Source organism: Symphalangus syndactylus, chromosome 18, assembly GCF_028878055.3.
Source record: "Symphalangus syndactylus isolate Jambi chromosome 18, NHGRI_mSymSyn1-v2.1_pri, whole genome shotgun sequence".
Taxonomy (NCBI): domain Eukaryota; kingdom Metazoa; phylum Chordata; class Mammalia; order Primates; family Hylobatidae; genus Symphalangus; species Symphalangus syndactylus.
In genome coordinates, this window is record NC_072440.2 from 68,147,223 (window position 1) to 68,166,164 (window position 18,942).

At 53.9% G+C, this 18,942-nt stretch overlaps 1 protein-coding gene across 7 annotated transcripts in view; it reads right to left on the reverse strand.

Annotated features, from left to right (window-relative positions):
* The window catches only part of CCDC157 (coiled-coil domain containing 157), a 20,024-nt gene continuing 1,082 nt past the window's right edge, over positions 1-18,942 (reverse strand). For 2 of the 7 annotated variants that reach the window (XM_063623557.1, XM_055251920.2), the window contains exons 2-12: positions 14,681-14,834; positions 10,544-10,802; positions 7,194-7,365; positions 5,849-6,473; positions 5,075-5,152; positions 4,517-4,728; positions 3,039-3,206; positions 2,709-2,877; positions 1,142-1,326; positions 455-543; positions 1-369 (exon numbers count right to left, since the gene is read on the reverse strand). In XM_063623557.1, coding sequence (XP_063479627.1) covers positions 81-369; positions 455-543; positions 1,142-1,326; positions 2,709-2,877; positions 3,039-3,206; positions 4,517-4,728; positions 5,075-5,152; positions 5,849-6,473; positions 7,194-7,365; positions 10,544-10,791 — 2,235 coding nt within the window. In that variant the 5' untranslated portion in view covers positions 10,792-10,802; positions 14,681-14,834 and the 3' untranslated portion in view covers positions 1-80. Of the gene's footprint in view, positions 370-454; positions 544-1,141; positions 1,348-2,708; positions 2,878-3,038; positions 3,207-4,516; positions 4,729-5,074; positions 5,153-5,848; positions 6,474-7,193; positions 7,366-10,543; positions 10,849-14,680; positions 14,835-18,942 lie in introns of all 7 variants that reach the window. The other 5 variants (XM_055251919.2, XM_055251917.2, XM_055251921.2 and 2 more) reach the window with 4 other exon arrangements.

Here is an 18,942-nt window from a genome sequence, read left to right on the forward strand (position 1 = left end):
TGCGGGTCAATGGCTGGGGCTTTATTACAGTGGGTGGGCTGCCAGCCACCTCCCATCCAGCCTCAGCCCTGGGCCACAGGCTACATGGGCCGCTCCTGGGGCTGGTGTGCAGAGCTGGCCTGTCTCCGGCCAGGTGACAGTCTCTTCCTCAGCCTGACCAAGGCCTTGATGGGGTTCTGGGTACAGGTGTCCAAGTGGGTCACACCCTCCAGCAAGGACTTGCTGGGCTGGCTGCAGGGCTGCCGAGGTGGGGATGCGCAGGGCTGCTGAGGTGGGGATACGCAGGGCCGCCGAGGTGGGGATGTGGAGGGCTGGCCCAGCAGGGTCCTGTCTGTCCTGCTGCTAGGAAGGTGCTGTCTGCCCAGAGGCCTGAAGGAAAACCAGATCCAAGATCCCCTGTGAGTGCAGGGGACACTCCACTCACCTGCCCCACCTCCAGTAAAGCCTCACTCACCCTGGGGATGTGCTCTGGGCCTGGACTGGCAGTGTTGTTCCCTGGGTTCCGTTGCTGGAAGGGGACCAGAGCCGGTCCTGCGGGATCAGCTACAAAAAAAAAAAAAAAAAAAAAAAAAGCCAGTCTTATAAGGGCCCAGAGTCCCCTCCCCACTGTACAAAGAGGATGTCGTAGCCAGGGATGGGGAGGGAAGGGCCGGGCGCATATCCATGGGCCCTTCCACCTAGGGGCAGGGCCTATGAAGCCTTCCAGGGCCTATTCTCAGCTGCAGAGCCTCGGGCAGGCAGCAAGTGTGGGGAGGTTTCTTTCTGACATGGCTTTTTTTTTTGTAGAAACGGGGTCTCATTATATTGTCCAGGCTGGTCTCAAACTCCTGGGCTCGAGTGATCTGCCCGCCTCAGCCTCTCAAATTGTTGGGATTACAGGCATGAGCCGCTGCGCCTGGCCCGACAAGGCTTCTTGTTGCACTTAAAGGAATGAACAGCTATAGAGGGCATATGGGACTGGAAGGCACTGGATTTATAACATCCTCACGCCTTCTGGAAACGTGAAAAATGTTTCACAAAAGCACAGCCTAAGGCCTCATGTGATGAGGTGGGCTCTCCACAAGGTCCCGGGGCAGTCTGAAGACCTCTGCTGGGTAGGGGCTTCCTCCTGGTACCCAAGGGCCCGCCCTCTCAGGCCCACCTTGAGGCCACCCTGCTGGGCCACTTCCCGGATTTTGGACAGCATTGATTGGAGCCGCCCATTCTCCTCCTGTAGGACCCGGATGCGGATGTCGTTGGCCTGCACTTGCCTCTCCATGTGATCTGTGACGTTGCCAGAGTCTGTGGGACATGTTATCTGGGATTCCACACTGCTGGATGTGCCTCCTGTGCCCAATGGGACAGGACCTTAGAAGGGAGGCACACCAGCTTGGGTGGGTGGCCCGGCAGGCACAAGGGAGCTGTGTAGTGCACCAGGCCTCCCAGCTCATCTTCCTTCCCCCGAGGCCTTATTCCCCCTTCCCTGTCCCCCCACCTGCGGGGAAGGTGACCATAGTATTATAAAATCTGAGAGCTGGGTGGGACCTAGAGCTCTTAAAAGACTTAGCAAGGCCGGGCACAGTGGCTCATGCCTGTAATCTCAGCACTTTGGGAGGCCGAGGTGGGTGGATCACGAGGTCAAGAGATCGAGACCATCCTGGCCAACATGGTGAAACCCCGTCTCTACTAAAACTACAAAAATGAGCTGGGTGTGGTGGCGGGCCCTGTAGTCCCAGCTACTCGGGATGCTGAGGCAGGAGAATCACTTGAACCGGGGAGGTGGAGGTTGCAGTGAGCCGAGATTGCGCCACTGCACTCCAGCCTGGCAACAGAGTGAGACTCTGTCTCTCAAAAAAAAAAAAAAAAAAACTTAGCAAATAAGCATGAGAGGAGAGTGAATCTCTGACAATGCCCCCTGTTTTGGACAGGCTACAGCCAAAGTGAGCTGTCCAAGGTCACACGGCCAGCTCAAGCGTGGGAACGGCAGGAATTTCACGAGGCTGCTCTTCCCCTGCTTTTGTGATGGATGCTTCCTTCTGGCTCCATGAGCCCAAGGGAATTGCTGCCCCTTCTGGTTCAGTTTCCTGCTATGGGAAATAGCTATGGGGCTATGACCTGCCTCACAAGGTGGTTGAGAAGGGGACAGAAGGGCCTGGATGATGTCTCATGAGCAGCTAACTGCAGATCTTCCTCCCAGCTCTGCAAATGGATTTGCCCCAGCGCTTTAGGGGTCTGGAGGGGCTGGGAGAACCCAGGTCACCTGATATCCAATCCTGTGCCAAGATGGGTACCTAGCACTCCTGTGCCATGGGGTCCAGGACAGTGGGCAGCTGGAGGCTGTGTCCTTGGGACTAGTCCCATGATGTGGTTTGGGGACCCATTCCAAGAACCAAGAAGGGGGACACAGAGAAGTCGAGCAAGAATTAGCATGTGACGTAGTGAAAAGCATAGGCTGTGGGGACAACCAGACCTGTGTCTGGGTTTGGCTGTTGTGACTAGAGGCAGTCACATCACTGTTGGGCTTTCACGTCCCTGTCTATGCAGAGTGGATGACACATGAAGCACTTGCGTGCTGTGGTGGGTCCACAGGGGCTGCACTGCTGGCCGCCTGGCTTTAACACCCTTGCTGCAGGCTAGGGAGCTGCAGTCCCCAGTGTCCTGCCCACACGAGCCCTCAGCTGCTGGCCCTAAGCCCCAGCGTGCCCTTGGTACCATCCCCAGTCCCCTACCATGGATCTGGGTCTCGGTGGGCCTGTGCAGGTCTGGGAAGGCCACCAGCAGCCGCTCCCGCTCCTTCAGCTCCACCAGCTCCCGTTCTAGCTCCAGGATGGTTAGCCGCAGGTCTGTCGTCGCCTGCTCCAGGCCTTGCTTCTCCCTCTGCAGGCTCTGCAGCAGCTCCTGGGGCAGGGGGAGGCTCAGGCCTGGCTCCTGAGTGAGCCACATGGCACTCAGCGCCCCTGGGGCACTGTCCCTACCCCTGAGACAAGACACGGGACAGGCCTGCAGGCACTCAGTTGGCCGGAGACTTCTCTGGCAAAAAGAAAGACCCCCACCCTCACCTGCTGGGCCCTGAGCTGGCATTGCCCCTGCTCCCGCTCGCTCTGCAGCTGCTCCTCCACGCGGGCCCGCTGGGCCTCAGCCTCATCCAGGCTGCCCCGCAGCTCCTCACGTTCCTGGTCCAGGCTGTCCAGCTGCTTTAGCAGGGCTCGCTGCTTGGCCTGCAGAGACTAAGCAGGAACGGACAAGCAGGGAGGCTGTGAAACCCACAGGGCTAGGCCCAGCCATGTGGAACTAAGGAGGCTACAGCATCTACTACCCCCTGCTGCTACCCCCCTGGGGTGTGTGTCTGTGTCTAGGGAACGCTGGTCACACGAGTGGAAGGGTAGGGGTTGGGGGAAGCTGGCAGCAGGCAGATGCACACCAGACCTGGCCAAGGCCAAGACCCCAGCTTGAAGATCCCGGCCCTTGGAACGCAGTTGGCTGGCTCTGGGGGTCTCACCCCCACTTCCTTCCAGTCACACATAGACCCCACTTGGAGAGGAATTCTGGGAACTAAGTTTTTCTTCTCCTCGGGTCTCCAGTGTCACATCATCCCACATCGCTGAAGCCCACATTTCCTAACACCCACTGAATGGAAAGCAGGAAGAACTAACGCTGGACTGCTCGGAGTCCTGGCTTCACCTCTCACTAGCTGTGTGGCCTTGGGCAACCTCCTTAACCTCACTCAATAAGGCTGTTGCCTCATTCGTAAAACGGGATTGACAAGAGTATCTACCTCCTGTTGCTGTAGTGAGGAGTAAGCATCAGAGGCTGCGGCGCCTGAAGCCTGGGTCACAGCAGACACCTGATACATGGCGGCTGTGACAGTTTGCAAGGCACAGAGAACAGCACCCACTTGGGGTAGAAAGGCTTCCCCTACCCTGGGCCCATGTCTGACGCTGGGGACTGGTTCAAATGAACTCCTGGCTCCTTGCTGAGCTTTTGAGGGTGGGCCCAGCCAGGACAGCCCCCAGACCTGCCCCTTTCACTGGGCAACAGGTCACCTACTCCCTCAACCACACTTCTGAGGACTCCTGTGAGGCCCCATTGCCCAGAGCACAGCTATGCCCTGGGCCCTGGCTCACCCTCTGCCCGCCCTATCCTTCCCCTGGCTGATGGACTAATTGCCTATCATGGGCGTCCAGCTCAAAGGCCACCTCCTCCTAGAAGCCATTCTGGATTCCCATGGCAGATGTGGCCATCCCTCCCTGCACCCCTTAGCCATCTGGCAGGAGAGTGTGGCACACCTGCTCATCTTTGCCTGTGGGGTGCTCTTCCAGAGTGAGGCCTCACTGGGCAGTATCAGTCCCTGGGTCACTGTTCCCCCAGTGCCTGGTTCAGGGTAGACTCTCTGTAAAGGTGAGTCAACCCCCACACCTGGAGGTATCTCAGGGAGCACGTGCCCAATACAGATGATCCCCCATTCCCTGACAGTGGAGCCCTCTCTCCTTGCAGCCTACATTGCAGGTGCCCAGGCTGGCGAGGGCCCTGGCCTCACCTCCTGGTGGCGGACCATGCTGTCGACACGGGCCTTCTCCTTATCCAGCTCCGTGCTGGCCCAGCAGATCTGCTGGCCAGCGCCCTCCAGCCGACCCACCAACAGCTGCACCTGCGCCTCCAACTGCTGCACCTGCTCCTCCAGCTGCTGCACCTGTCTCTCCGCTGCCGCCCTGCGCTCGCCTTCCTCCTGCAGCTGCTGGGCCTTTGCCTCTGCAGCATTGAGTGGACATGGGATAGGGTAGGGCAGGGGAGCGCTGTACTACCTCAGACCTAGGACAGGAGCTCACATCCCATCTCTGGGCCTCAGAGTCCTCAGCCACAAAATGGGGCTCTAGACCCTACCTGAGGTGGGTTTGGAAAATAGAAGGTGCTTTCTTGGTAGGAGGCGGCACCCCAGTTTGGTCATCGCCAATAGTGTGGTTGGTCAGGCCCACCCTCCTGTGGCTGGTTCCCTTCATCTTTGCCCTGGATGCTAGGGGCCAGAGATGGACGATGCTCATCCAGCCACACCCCTAGCTTGAGATGTGGCATGGGGGCCTATGACGGGGCTCCTTACCCACAGCCTGCGTGGACTCCTGCTGCTGTTTCAGTTCCCTCTCCAGGGTGGCCATCTTTGTCTTTAGGTCACTTGTTTCTATGGCAGCCAAGAGAGAGGCCCTTCAGAGGGTCCCATGGACCTGGCTGGCGGCCTTCATGCCCAGTGTGCCCCGTGGAGTGGAGGCAGCCCATCACCTGCAGAGGGGCTGCCTGCGGCCATGGGAGGAGCTCTAGGGAGGCTGGTGGAGGCGGCTGGGCCCTTATCCACCTTGCTTCTCATGGGCTGGCTGCCATGTGTCTACACCTCTCTGGGCCTTGGTGTCGTCCATGGAGGCAACTGTGAGGCTCAGAAAGGGCAAATCCCTCAGGCCTCCTGTCAGCGCGCACTGGCCAACTTCTGGTACCAGGAACTTTGTCTCTAATGGCTTTTGCCAAAACCAGAGAGGCTGCTCTGCTTGGCTGGAAGTGCCAGGGGAATAACTCTCTGGAAGTAGCCCTCAATGACTGACAGTGCAAGTGGATACATACCTCGGTTCCCTCCCTGACCAAGGGATGAGTCTGGGCAAGCGTCCTAGCCCAGCTCCTGGTGGCCCCAGTGGGACTGAGATCACAGTGTCACCACCAGATGAACACACCCTTCCTTGCTGCCCTCCCTTCCCTGCCTCTTGCCCGTGTCCCAGCCTGGGTTCTTCTACACAAATCACTTGCCCTGGAAGCCCTGTCTCACAAACATCCATGCAAAGGCTGTGGCAGAGCCCCTGGGCACCAGGTGTCTGGCGTCTGGGGCACAGACCTGTGAGCAGCTGCTGTTTGTCGCACTCCCACTCAGACAGGCACTGCTCATTCTCCTCCACCTGTCGCCGCCGTGCCCCCTGCTCCTGTTTCAGCGCCTGCTCCAGCTTGCCCGCCTGCTTCCTCAGGCCATCCTTCTGCCCCTCGGCCTCCTCCAGCTGGGCCCTGAGGGCCTCCACATGCTCACTGAGGCATGTCAGGTCTTTCCTCTGTTCTGCTGCCCAGCGGCCCACAGTGGCAGCCGGCAGTGGCCTGAGCCCCATGCTGTCCTGCACCAGTTGCTGGAACTGGCCTAAGGACGAGGGCAGGTTCTGGCTCCGACACAGGCTGATGACCGCCTTGCCCACCATCCGCAGGCTTCCCTGGACGCTGGCGCATGCGTCACAGGGCACCAGGGCCGTCTCAATGGTCTGGGAGTGGACACTCTTGGTGTTCTTGGAGGTCGTGGCTGGGAACTGCAGGGAGGCTCTGACAGGGATGCTCTCTGGCTCTTGGCAGGTCTGGGGCAAGCCTAGCACTGGGGAGGAGGGCTTGATGAACTTGGCAGTCAGACATTCAGGGCTCCTGGCTGGCTCGCCCTTGGTGGTGGGCTTGGAGGTGGGAGTCTCCCTTTGGTTTGCCCCTTTCTGTGTTCAGAAAAAGACAAGGGAAAGCAGGTGAGGGAGAAAGTAGAGAGGGAGGTGACTGGTTCCCTGGGGGATGTTCTGTGAGTGTGACAGCCTTGCCTGACACTCAGACCCTCAGATGTTCTCTGACACCGACGTGAATAAGAGAGAACTTTCTCCCTCTTTCACTCTGACTCAGCTTACCACACCCAGGTCTCCTCTCTGCGGCCTGCACCCTGAGCTCCAGGCTTGATCTGATTGTATGCATGGTGTTAGGAGGGTGATGGTGACGGTCACAGCCGCTGGTTACTGGGCTCTTGCTTACTGGACCTGCCTGCTCTTGTGTCACCATAACCACTCTCAGTTTTAGTTTCCTTCCCATCATGGGGACAGTGGTCCTTCCCTAGTGGGTGGTTGTGTGGATTATGGGATAGCCCATAACAAACAGGGGTCACATGACCTCCGTTGTACAGATGAAGAAACTGAGGTTCAAAGTAGGCAAGATTTTTCCGAAGTCCCACAGGGATGTCAGAGCCAGGGAGCAAGGCATGACCCCCAAGGCCTGCGTTCTTAACCGCCACACTGTGTGGGGCTTGATTGGGAGGGCGGTGGGAGCCAGTGAAGGCTGTGGTGCACATAGTGGTAGGCTAGGAAGCCAGAGCTGGGGCGAGGCGTGAAGGCCACCACAGTGGGGAGACAGAGGCTGAGGCTGACCCACCTGAGACGGAGGCTGGGACCCACCTGGGGGAGTGGCTGCTGGTGGAGCATGCCCAGCCTCAGCAGGCTGTCCCAGAAGCGCCGCACCGTGAGCCCCACGGACATGCAGGGCCCCCCAGCCTGTGCAGGGGGCATCATCTGCTCTGAGCCAAGTTTCTCCAAGTAGCTCATGCAGCTTTGAAGCAGCAGCAGGAGCCTGCGGGCAGAGACGCTAGGTTGCTGGGGCCCAGGCTGGTGCTAACATACCCTCAGACCATACAACCACAGCTCTGGCTCTGGGGAAATGGCCCAGGCATCAAGAGCTTGCAGAGTCTCAGAATATGCTCTGCTGGGCCAGCTTCAAACCTAACCCAGAGGCTACTTCCTCCGGGAAGCCCTCCCTGGCCACAACCTCAGCTTGGGAGCCTCTTCTGTGTCTCCTGGGTGGCATTTCTGCCTGGCTCTTCTCCACTGGACCAGGGAGCTCTGTGAAGCCAGGCCTGGCCTTGCCTCAGTTGCATCCTGAGTCCTTGAAAAGTTCTGGGTGAACAGCTGCCTTATGTGGCCCAGAACCTCCACCTGATAGATGACAGAGCTAAGACCCCGAGAGGGGAAGAGCTTGCCCACAGCCACAGGTTGATAGGGCAGAGCAGGGAGTGTGCACAGTCTCCTGAGGCTAGTCAGGGGCTTCTGCAGGGTGAGCTGCTTCTGTGACAGTGGAGACCTGTGTCAAGACAGCTAGGTCTCTGTCCTAACCTCCAAGTTTAAAACTATAGTCAGGCATGAATTGTAAGAAAAAGGAGTATTATAATAAAAAGCCAAGTTCGCATTTGCATGGGAACCAAGCTGTTTTAAAGAAGTATTGTGTTCACAACACGTACCAGGAAGATGAATGAACTTAGCTTGTTGCAGATGCAGCAGGGTCATCCCAAAACCTGTGGGGCCTTGGGCAGAGAGGGCCTGGGGGAGGAGGTGCCAACTGCCTCCAGGCCCTGCCCCTCTCTGGTCAAGGTGTCCTCCTCTGCAAACAGGGACAACAGCACTTGCCATGGTGCCAAGCAACACCGGGGAATGGGAAAGCATCTGAAAAGAGGAGAGAGCATGGCCTTGGCAGAGCAATCCGTCTGCTCAGACCAACCGACCCTCGCAGCAGGAGACTGTGGTGCTGTCTGCAGCCTTAGCCGTGATCCCACCCCTGCCATAAACTGAGCAGCTCAATGCTACACCACTCTAACTCAGCCAGAGGTAGGCAGAGGGGTCAGGCAAGGCAGAGCGCATGTCAGAGACGGCTTCACAGAGAAGGGGCTGGGTAAACCAGGCCATGATGGATGGGCAGGACACTCCTAGCAGAGGGACACTGTAATGCGTAAAGTCACGGAGAAAGGAAGGTGTGTTCTGTGCTCATACACGTTCAGCCGCTCAGAGGTTACAGATGGTGCTTTTGTACCAAGGGCTCCTCCAGCCCTCAGAGTGGTAATCCTGGCTTCTCTGTCCCTAGGCAGGTCATCCTGAAACCACTGGAGTCCCTCACATTCCTTGCCACCTGTCTGGCCCTCACGGCTTTAAGGTTGTTTTTTGTTTGTTTGTTTGTTTTGAGACAGAGTCTCACTCTGTCGCCAGGCTGGAGTGCAATGGCACGATCTCAGCTCATTGCAATCTTCGCCTCTTAGGTTCAAGCAATTCTCCTGCCTCAGCCTCCAGAGTAGCTGGGACTACAGGCAGGCACCACCATGCCCGGCTAATTTTTGTATTTTTAGTAGAGACGGGGTTTCACCATGTTCGTTGGCCAGGCTAGTCTCGAACTACTGACCTCAGGTGATCCACCCACCTTGGCCTCCCAAAGTGCTGGGATTACAGACGTGAGCCAATGCACCTGACCATTTTTAAGGTATTTGAGCGCTAGGACCCTGGGATACAGTCCCCCGGATGTGAAAGGCTGGTGACCATGTTAGCTTTGCTTTTTCTTTCTTTGAGATGGGCTTGCTCTGTTGCCCAGGCTGGAGTGCAGTGGCATGATCATGGCTCACTGCAGCCTCGACCTCCAGGGCTCAAACAGTCCTCCCACCTCGGCCTCCTAAGTAGCTGGGACAACAGGCACGCACCAGCCAGGTGCGGTGGTGGCTCACGCCTGTAATCCCAGCACTTTGGGAGGCCGAGACAGATGGATCACCTGAGGTCAGGAGTTTGAGACCAGCCTGGTCAACATGGTGAAACCCCGTCTCTACTAAAAATACAAAAAATTAGCCAGGCATGACAGCAGGCACCTGTAATCCCAGCTACTTGGGAGGCTGAAGCAGGAGAATCTCTTGAACCCAGGAGGTGGAGGTTGCAGTGAGCCAAGATCACACCACTGCACTCCCAGAAGAGCAAAACTTCATAGGAAAAAAAAAAGGCATGTACCAACACACCCAGCTAATTATTAAAATATTTTGTACAGATGGGGTCTCCTTGTGTTGCCCAGGCTGGTCTTGAACTCTCAAATGATCCTCCCATTAACCTCCCACAAATGCTGGGATTACAAGTGTCAGCCACCGTGCCAAGCACACCATGTTAACTTTATTTTTATTTTCACTTTTTTTTTTTTTTTTGAGAAAGTCTTACTTCATTACTGAGGCTGGAGTGCATTGGCGTGATCTTGGTTCACTGCAACCTTTGCCTCCCAGATTCAAGTGATTCTCATGCCTCAGTCTCCTGAGTAGCTGGAATTACAGGCACGCACCACCACACCAAGCTAATTTTTGTATTTTTAGTAGAGACAGGGTTTCACTATGTTGGCCAGGCTGGTCTTGAACTCCTGACCTCAAGTGATGCACCCGCCTTGGCCTCCCAAAGTGCTGAGATTACAGGCATGAGCCACCACGCCCGGCCAACCATGTTAACTTTAATGATAGCTTAGAAGTGATGGGGCTGCAGGAGAATCCACGAGGCTCTTCCCAGCGGGTCAGGATTTGGAAAAACACATCCCGTGTCTGGCCTTGTGATATGCAGAGGGAACAGCACAACCCTCAGGACAACAGGAAAGAGAGCCCGGAATGGAAACTCTGAGAAGTAACTATGGGGTCCCCGACACAGAAACCCTGAGGAGGCAGCTGGGAGCGGCTGAGAGACCGTGGTCACAGCTGTGGTGCCACAGAGACCAATGGAATGGAAATCAACTGCCTGAGGTGGACAGGCTAGGAGAGCCTAACACAGGATAGCACAGCACACAACACAAGACACACTATAAAAGGTAAGACCACTTTGAAAGTCCTGAGCTGATGTGGCCCCGACAGGTACTCAATGGTGACTGTTGTTCCAACATCACCCCTGCCTCTGGAGGGGCTTCCGTAGCTGCCACTGGTTTCAGGGGCAGGTGCCGGCATCCTGAGATGACCAGGCTTGGTCAAGGCCCTCACCTGTCAATGACCAGCTCCAGCAGCACAGCATGGGACAGCTGCGTGAACTCGGGGTCACCCGGAACATGGTCATAGTGCTCCAGCAGGGCCACCATGTCGAGGTCACAGGCCATGCGGTCAGGGAACTTCCAGGAGGGGAAGTGCACAGGCCCGGCGCGGGAGAAGATGTCTACGATGGCACCCTGCAGGTCGGTGAGGTCTGTGCGCAGGCTGTCCATGCAGGCCTGGCTGCCCAGCAGGTGCGCCATCCTCACAGCTCCTGGAGTGAGCAGAGAAGAGCCCTGCCAGCCAGAGCCACGTGGCTGCTGCAGGAGGAAACTCCCTGAAACCCTCATCTGCCCAGGAGCTGCTAGGCCAGAAGTTCACCCCAGACCCTGGGGAGAAGTCTGTTTCCCAGCCCCAGGTGACAAGGCCTTTCGGACCCGATTCTGGGTGGTCTCACCAGCCTCTCAGTTCCCCTACCCCAAGCACATACTGCACATACTGCAGAGTCCATCACTCCACAAGTCCTTCCTGAGGCCTCGTGTATGTCGGGTCCCCTGCTCAAGGCTGGGTGGATACAGCTATGAACAAGAACATGCCTACCACCCTTTCCTCCCAAAGTGAACCCTTGAACAGGGCACACACAACTGAGAGTTCTAGCTACAGCGTGATGGGGAGTGTTGGGCCACACCAGGCCACTGTCGTATCCTGCCTAGACCACTGCATCAGGTTCTAGCTGGGTCACAGGCCTGCCCTCTCCAATCTGAACAACTTCGGCTCCAGAGATTTGGACGCAACTCTATTGGACCATGTCATGCCAGCCACAATGCCTCAGTACTTCCTGTGGCCTGTGGAAGAAAAGCCACCTCCAGACACATCCATCACCCCACCTCTCTCCAGTCCCCTCCCCTCTACCCGATAGTCTCCCCTGCTACCATCATCAGCTACGAGTTGCAGCTCATGCACACCAGGCACTTGTTTCTAAATCCTCGCCCATCTGTCCCCTCTGTCTGAATCATGCTCCCCTGTCCAATTCCCATCACCTGGCTAACTCCTCTCATCCTTCAGGGTTCCTGGATATTACCTCTTCCAAGAAGGCTTCCCCGAGCACCCTCTGTGCTGGCTTAGATAATCCCTCTGGGCTTCCCCCATCTCAGCTGTGATTGCTCTCTGCTGGAACAGCCTTCTCTCTGAGCCACCTTAGTCCCTGTGGTATCCCCAGTGTGGCCAGCCAGGGACCTGGCCCATTGTAGATGCTCACTGGCAAATAATGACTGAATGATTGAATGAAGAAAAGAAAAAGGATCGCAAAGAAAATTTAAAATGCACTTGACTTCTAAAGTGCAAGAGAGGAAAACATGAAAACTTGCAATGAGACCTATTGTCGCCACGCTGGTGACAGAGAAGCCATTATATATATAGGTTTTCTGGTTTTTTTTTTTTTGAGATGATGTCTAGCTCTGTTGCTCAGGCTGGAGTACAGTGGCATGATCTCAGCTCACTGCAGCCTCCACCTCAGCCTCCGCCTCCTGGGTTCAAGTGATTTTCCTGCCTCAGCCTCCCGAGTAGCTGGGATTACAGGTGCCTGCCACCACCCCTGGCTAATTTTTGTAGTTTTAGTAGAGATAGAGTTTCTCCATGTTGGCCAGGATGGTCTTCTGACCTCAAGTGATCCATCTGCCTTGGCCTCCAAAAGTGCTGGGATTACAGGCGTGAGCCACCGCACCCAGCCCCATTATATATATTTTTAAAACAGTTTTTGTTTTTACTGATGCATAATAGATGTCCATAGTTTCAGGGTACATAGTTTCAGGATTATTTAATACATTCATATAATTTGTAAAGATCAAATCAGTGTACTTAGAATATCCATCACCTTAAATTTGTCTTTTCTTGTCTTGTTTTGTTTTTTGAGATATGGCTTTTTTACCTTTTTTTGTCTTGTTTTGCTTTTTGAGACATGGTCTCTGTCACCCAGGCTGGAATGCAGTGGCACCCTCACAGCTCACTGTAGCTTCAACCTCCTGGACTTAAAGTGATCCTCCTGCCTCAGCCTCCCAAGTAGCTAGGACTACAGGCATGTGCCACTACACCTAGCTAATTATTTATTATTTTGGGGTAGGTAACATCTTGAGCTGGCAATTTAAAAAAATTTTTGTAAAGATGGGATCTCACTGTGTTGCCCAGGCTGATCTCAAACTTCTGGGTTCAAGCAGTCCTCTCTGAAAGGCTTGGCCTCTCAAAGTGCTGGGATTACAGGTGAGAACCACCACATCCGGCCTTTTTTTATGCTAAGAAACTTTTGAGGCCAGGCGCAATGGCTCACTCCTGTAATCCCAACACTTTGGGAGGCCGAGGCGGGTGGATCACCTGAGGTCAGGAGTTCAAGCCTGGCCAACATGGTGAAACCCCATCTCTACAAAAACACAAAAATTAGCCGGGCATGATGGCAGGTGCCTGTAATCCCAGATACTTGGGAGGCTGAGACAGGAGAACTGCTTGATCTCGGAGGTGGAGGTTGCAGTGAGCTGAGATCGCGCCATTGCACTCTAGCCTGGGTGACAGAGCGAGACTCTGTCTTAAAAAAAAAAAAAAAAAATCATTCCATTTATTTTCTTCCAGCTATTTTGAAATGTACAATAAATCACTATAAACTAGTCACCCTACTGATCTATTGAACACTAGGACTGCTATTACGTTTTTATACAGAGAATCCCAGCCCTGCCCCTTCCTGGCCTCAGGCAAGTCACTGAGGCCCAGCTGTAAGATGGGGACATTGTCTCCAAGCAGGCCAGGTTGTTGTGAAGGCATTAAAGGAGTCATGAGTAAGGTGCTTGGTCCAATGCAAGGCACCAGTAAAAGTTCTTAAGCAATATTAATTATTATTATTATGAATAATATTATTAGCAGTAACCACAGCGAAGCCCATCCTTGTCTTGTGCTGGGGCCTGGCTCCCGTTCTTCCCCAGTTCCCCTGCGGCCCACGCAGAATGCCTCTGGTCCATCTTCTGCCGCCTGTGGACATCTGAAGGCGGTGATATGGATGAACAGTCTATGACCCTTGACTCAGAAGGTGGAGAAGGAAGACATTGCCCTGGTCCCTCCTGTGGCTTATCACCCTCCAGCAGGGCTGGGGTGTGAGTCGACAGCTGGTTTCAGAGCCAGCATTCTGCTGGGAGTCAGGCAGCTATGCGGATGCTGAGCTCTAGCTCCTCCCCATCTGCCAGCAGGGGCCCCTTGTCCTTGGTGGATTTCTCAGTGGCAGGAAGTACCTCCTTGCACCAGCCCCTCCCTGAAGCAGGGGCTGTTTGGGCAGCATTTAGGCCATGGCCCTTTCTGCCTCCAGCAAGTCAGGGCTGGCTGAAAAATTGTTCTCCCAAACCTATCCTCCCCACCAACCTCCCTCATCTCAGAAAACGGCACCCCACTGAGTGCACTCGGCTTGGCCCTCACCTAGGCATTTCCTGAGTTCCCTCTTTCCTCTACCCCCATGTCCCAGGACCCAGTGCTGCCGATCCTACATCCAGACCACACTGGGAACCCAGTATTTCTCTCCATCAACACTGCTCCTACCCCATCATCTCCCCAGACACTGCCAGAGCCTCCCTGAGGGGTGAGCCACTTCCCTTCTGCCCTGTACCACCTGGTCCATCCTGGTTGTACATGGCAACCAGAGTGATTAATAAGGCAACCCATCCCTGCTTGGAGCCTTTTCCTCTTTCTACAGCACCAAGACTGGACCGCTTCCTGGGGCTCCTGCCCTGTGTGGCCTGCCCCAGCTTTAGTGTCTCCCCACCCCGAATGCGCCCCTCTCCACACTTCTTCTAGTAAGACACCCCCCTCAGGACCCCCACCAAACGTCCCCTCTTCAGGAAAGCTCCCCAGGGCCTCAGGCCGGGCGAGGTTCCCTGTCACACATTTTCAGAGCATCCTGTTCTTTTTCTTCCCAGCACACACCACCGCCAGAATGGAATCATTATTTGAGAATTTATTTGTGGTTGGCAGCCTGTCTCCCTGTGAGTGTGTGGTATGACCTGGTCACCTGGGCTGAGAGGACTAAAGGCCAGCCTGTGCCCACAGGTGCTGGGTAGCTCAGAGGCACCCAGGGGAGGGGTGGACTCTTCACCGTCCCAGAAGACGGGGTTCTCCCCTTACCTCTGTGCAGGTGCCTGCCCGTAGAGCTGGAGTGACTGAGTGTGTCTAGCTCTCAGATGAGCCTGTGGGCTCCAGGGCTCTGGGTCAGAGGCTCATGCAGGTGCCCGGCTTCCTGTCTCCAGTGCAGGGTTGGCCCTGAGTAGCTCTTCAGACCCTGGGAAGGGATGACAGTGACAGTGAGTGAAAGCACAGTCAGGCAGGGCTTCCTGGGAGCAGGGTAGAAGGCTGTCCAGGAAGGAGAAGGGGTTCCAGGCTGGAGGAAGGAGCCTGGTGGCAGGAGGAAGGAGAAGGGGCAGGTGGGCTGCCTGCCTCCAGCCTGAGCAGAGGGCACTCTTCAGTAGTGCTGGCTTTGACTGAAGAACCTACTGTGTGCCACATCCCTGAATCTGCCTCATTTCTACAGAGGAGGAAACTGAGGCTCTGAAAAGTTAGGGAGCTTGCCCAAGGTCATTCAGGAAGCTGAGATTCTGAGTCCACCATCTCTGCTCTGTCCTCAGGCCATGCTACTTCTAGAGCAGCAGTGTCCAAAAGAAATATACTACAAGCCACACATGGGATTTTAGGTTTTTCTACTAGCCACAGATAGGGTACAGGAAATGCTACCCCAAAATATGGCACCTTAGAAATGCAAAAAGCTGCAGAAGCAGGAAGGCCACTCTCATCTTCCCCTCATCCTTCTTCTCTGAAGCAGGCTGCCAGGAAGGTCAGTCTGTGACCTCTCCCCTTCTTCTCCCCTGAAGACCCTCATGTGACAGGGGTCCTGCCCTATACCCAGATGGGAAGCAATGTCACACAGGGACACCAAGAAGAATCTGAGCAAACAGGCCTTGCTAAATCCACGCCTTCCCTCATGTATTACTATTAGATCATACCTTTTTTTTTTTTTTTTTTTTTTGAGACGGAGTCTTGTTCTGTCACCCAGGCTGGAGTACAGTGGCACAATCTCAGCTCACCACAACCTCGCCTCCTGGGTTCAAGCAATTCTCCTGTCTCAGCCTCCTGAGTAGCTGGGACTACAGGTGCATACCACCACGGCCAGCTAATTTTTGTATTTTTATTATTTTTTAAATTTTTAATTGTATTTATTTATTTTTTGAAACAGAGTCTCGCTCTGTTGCGCAGCCTGGAGTGCAGTGGTGCGATCTTGGCTCACTACAACCTCCACCACCGGGGTTCAAGTGATTCTCCTGCCTCAGTCTCCTGAGTAGGTGGGACTACAGGCACGTGCCACCATGCCCAGCGAATTTTTGTATTTTTTATTAGAGATGGGGTTTCACTATGTTGGTCAGGCTAGTCTCAAACTCCTGACCTCATGATCCGCCCACCTTGGCTTCCCAAAGTGCTGGGATTATAGGTGTGAGCCACCGCGCCCGGCCAATTTTTGTATTTAGTAGTAGAGGCAGGGTTTCACCATATTGGTCAGGCTGGTCTCCAACTCCTGACCTCAGATGATCCACCCGCTTTGGTCTTCCAAAGTGCTGGGATTACAGGTGTGAGCTACCGTGCCCCACCAGATCATACCTTTGGGTCCACCAATCATAATTTTGCACACTGACCATAAAAACACAGATCTCCTTGTTTCTTTGGGTTTTCATTTCTGAAGGTTTCCATGTCAGGGAAAACTTTTTTTTTTTTTTTGAGACGGGGTCTTGCTCTGTTGCCCAGTCTGGAGTGCAGTGGCGTGATCTTGGCTCACTGCAAGCTCCACCTCCTGGGTTCATGCCATTCTCCTGCCTCAGCCTCCAGAGTAGCTGGGACTACAGGCGCCCGCCACAACACTCAGCTAATTTTTTTGTATTTTTTAGAACAGACGGGGTTTCACCATGTTAGCCAGGATGGTCTCGATCTCCTGACCTTGTGATCTGCCCTCCTCGGCCTCCCAAAGTGCTGGGATTACAGGCGTGAGCCACCACGCCTGGCCGGAAAACTTTTATTAAATTTGTATACTTTCTATACTTTCCTCTTGTTAATCTGTTTTTAAAATTTTATTTCATTTATTTATTTTTTAGAGACAGGGTCTCACTCTGTTGCTCAGGCTGGAGTGCAGTGGTGCTATCATAGCTCACTGTAACCTTGAACTCCTGGGCTCAAGTGATCCTCCCCTTCAGCCTTCTGAGTAGGTAGGACTACAGGTGGGTGCCACCACACCTGGCTAATTTTTTTGTTTTTTGTAAAGACAGAGACTTGCTATGTTGCCCAGGCTGGTCCTGGCCTCTTGGCCTCAAGCAATCTTTTGGTCTTGGCCTATCAAAGTGCTGGGATTATAGGCGTGAGACACCTTAATCTTTTATTAAATTTGCAATGAGTAAGGAAAATATATTACTTTTTCTCCCCTATACATTAAAAAGAGTAAAAAAAAAAAAAGGTCAATTAAACACCATATTTTATTTAACCCAATATACCCAAAACATTATCATTTCAACATATCAATATAAAATTATTAAGGAGATTTTTAACATTTTTATGGTATTAAGTCACAAAATCTAATGCCTGTTTGACAATACATGGCCATTTGGACCAGAAACCATTTCAAATGTTCAAAATCTGTGTTGGCTGGTAGCTACTGTATTGGACGGTGCAGAGGGTTGGATGTTGCGTGTGCATTCAGCAAATGGGGACTGAGTATCTGTTCCATACCAGGCACTATGTCAAGACCAGGAACACAGCAGGGCACAAGGAGCCCTGTCCTCCAGGAACTACCAACGATATCTGAGGGTCTCTGCAAGGGGTAAGCTTGTGTGTGCCAGTTTCACCCATGGGATATCACCCAAGGGATATGTGTCTGCCTCATGACACTCACAACATACATGCCCACATCCTACACTCCTGTTGTCTTGGCAACTGTCTCTCATGAACTATTGCTACCCAAGAGATTTTATGTCTCCAAGGAGGGAGGCAGAAACAAAGGCAAAATAACACACGGAAGTATTCTGGGTTTCCTTCCTGGAATGGGCATGAAAGAAATAAAGAAATCAAGAAGCCCCAACCTGGGAGGAAGTGTATTCAGGTGACAAAGCATTTAGAATTCATAAGCTTGCTTGCGAAGGTACCAGGAAACACTGAGCTGTTCACCTTCAAATAACTATAGCTGCCATATGGGGCCATCTTGGATATCAACTCCCACTAGATCCTGATTCAGATAAGCAGCAGCAAATGCCCAAGTGTCAGGAAAATCCAAGATGACCTTATGTTGTTTCTTCTGAAAACTGAGGTCATGCAGATACGAGCATGGTTTAAGAAGTACTTTACGTGCACGTCAAGTGAAGAAGCACTTGACGTGAGCTCTTTCTGTAATTCCTGGGTCTTGAGTGGAACCCTCAGTCTGAAGCTGCCAGCCCTGCACTGTACCCATGACCACATAGGTGACAGCACTAATTGAGCCCTTAGGGAGGAGCGGCAGCTATCTCTGCGTCTCCTCAATTTCCTGGGGCTCAAAGTGGACTTTTGACTCCCAGAGAAGAGCAGGAGCCTTTCCTACATTTCTGTTCAACATTCAGGCACCTTCTCTCTCTGAGAACTGGTACCCTAACCCTACTCGATAAAGATGATGCCTACTTCCCAGCCAGGGTGCCTGCTGAGATTCAAAGTCACCACCATGAAAACACGGGAAACTCTAAAACCAGCTATGTGGCAGATGTCAGTCTCAAACATGAGACTGTTAATTGCCTGGATCCCTGGGGACAATGAAGGGACTGAGGACAAAATAACTAACTGCACTAGTAGAGGAATAAGACTGGCTTAAGCTTGCATTCCCACTCTACCAACTCCAAACTTCACTGTCCTCATTTGTAAATAGATTGCTATAAGGAATAAATGACGTAACACATGAAGTGTTGGGCACAGTATCCGGCTCATAGTAAATGACCAATACATCCCAGCTACCATTATTCTACATTAATAACAACCATGATACACAGCTACCAGGTGTGTGGGGGAGTGGGGAGACTTGAGAGAGCAACCTTTCCTATCACTCCGTTTCACAGGTGAGGAAACTTAAGTCCAGGAACAGATTCGGAGCCAGCTCCCCGCTTTCCCGAGTTAAGGAGGGGAGGAAGGAGAGAGGGGGGAATCGCAGGAGAGGGACAGAAGCCGGCAGGATTCGAGGTAGGCCTCTGGGGAGCGAGCCGCATAGCTTGCGGGGCCGCACCTGTGAGAGTGAGGGGTGAAGCCTAAAGCAGCAGCCCTGCGTGATGGCTCATGCGTGTAATCCCAGCACTTTGGGAGGCCAAGGCGGGAGGATCGCTTGACCCCAGGAGTTTGAG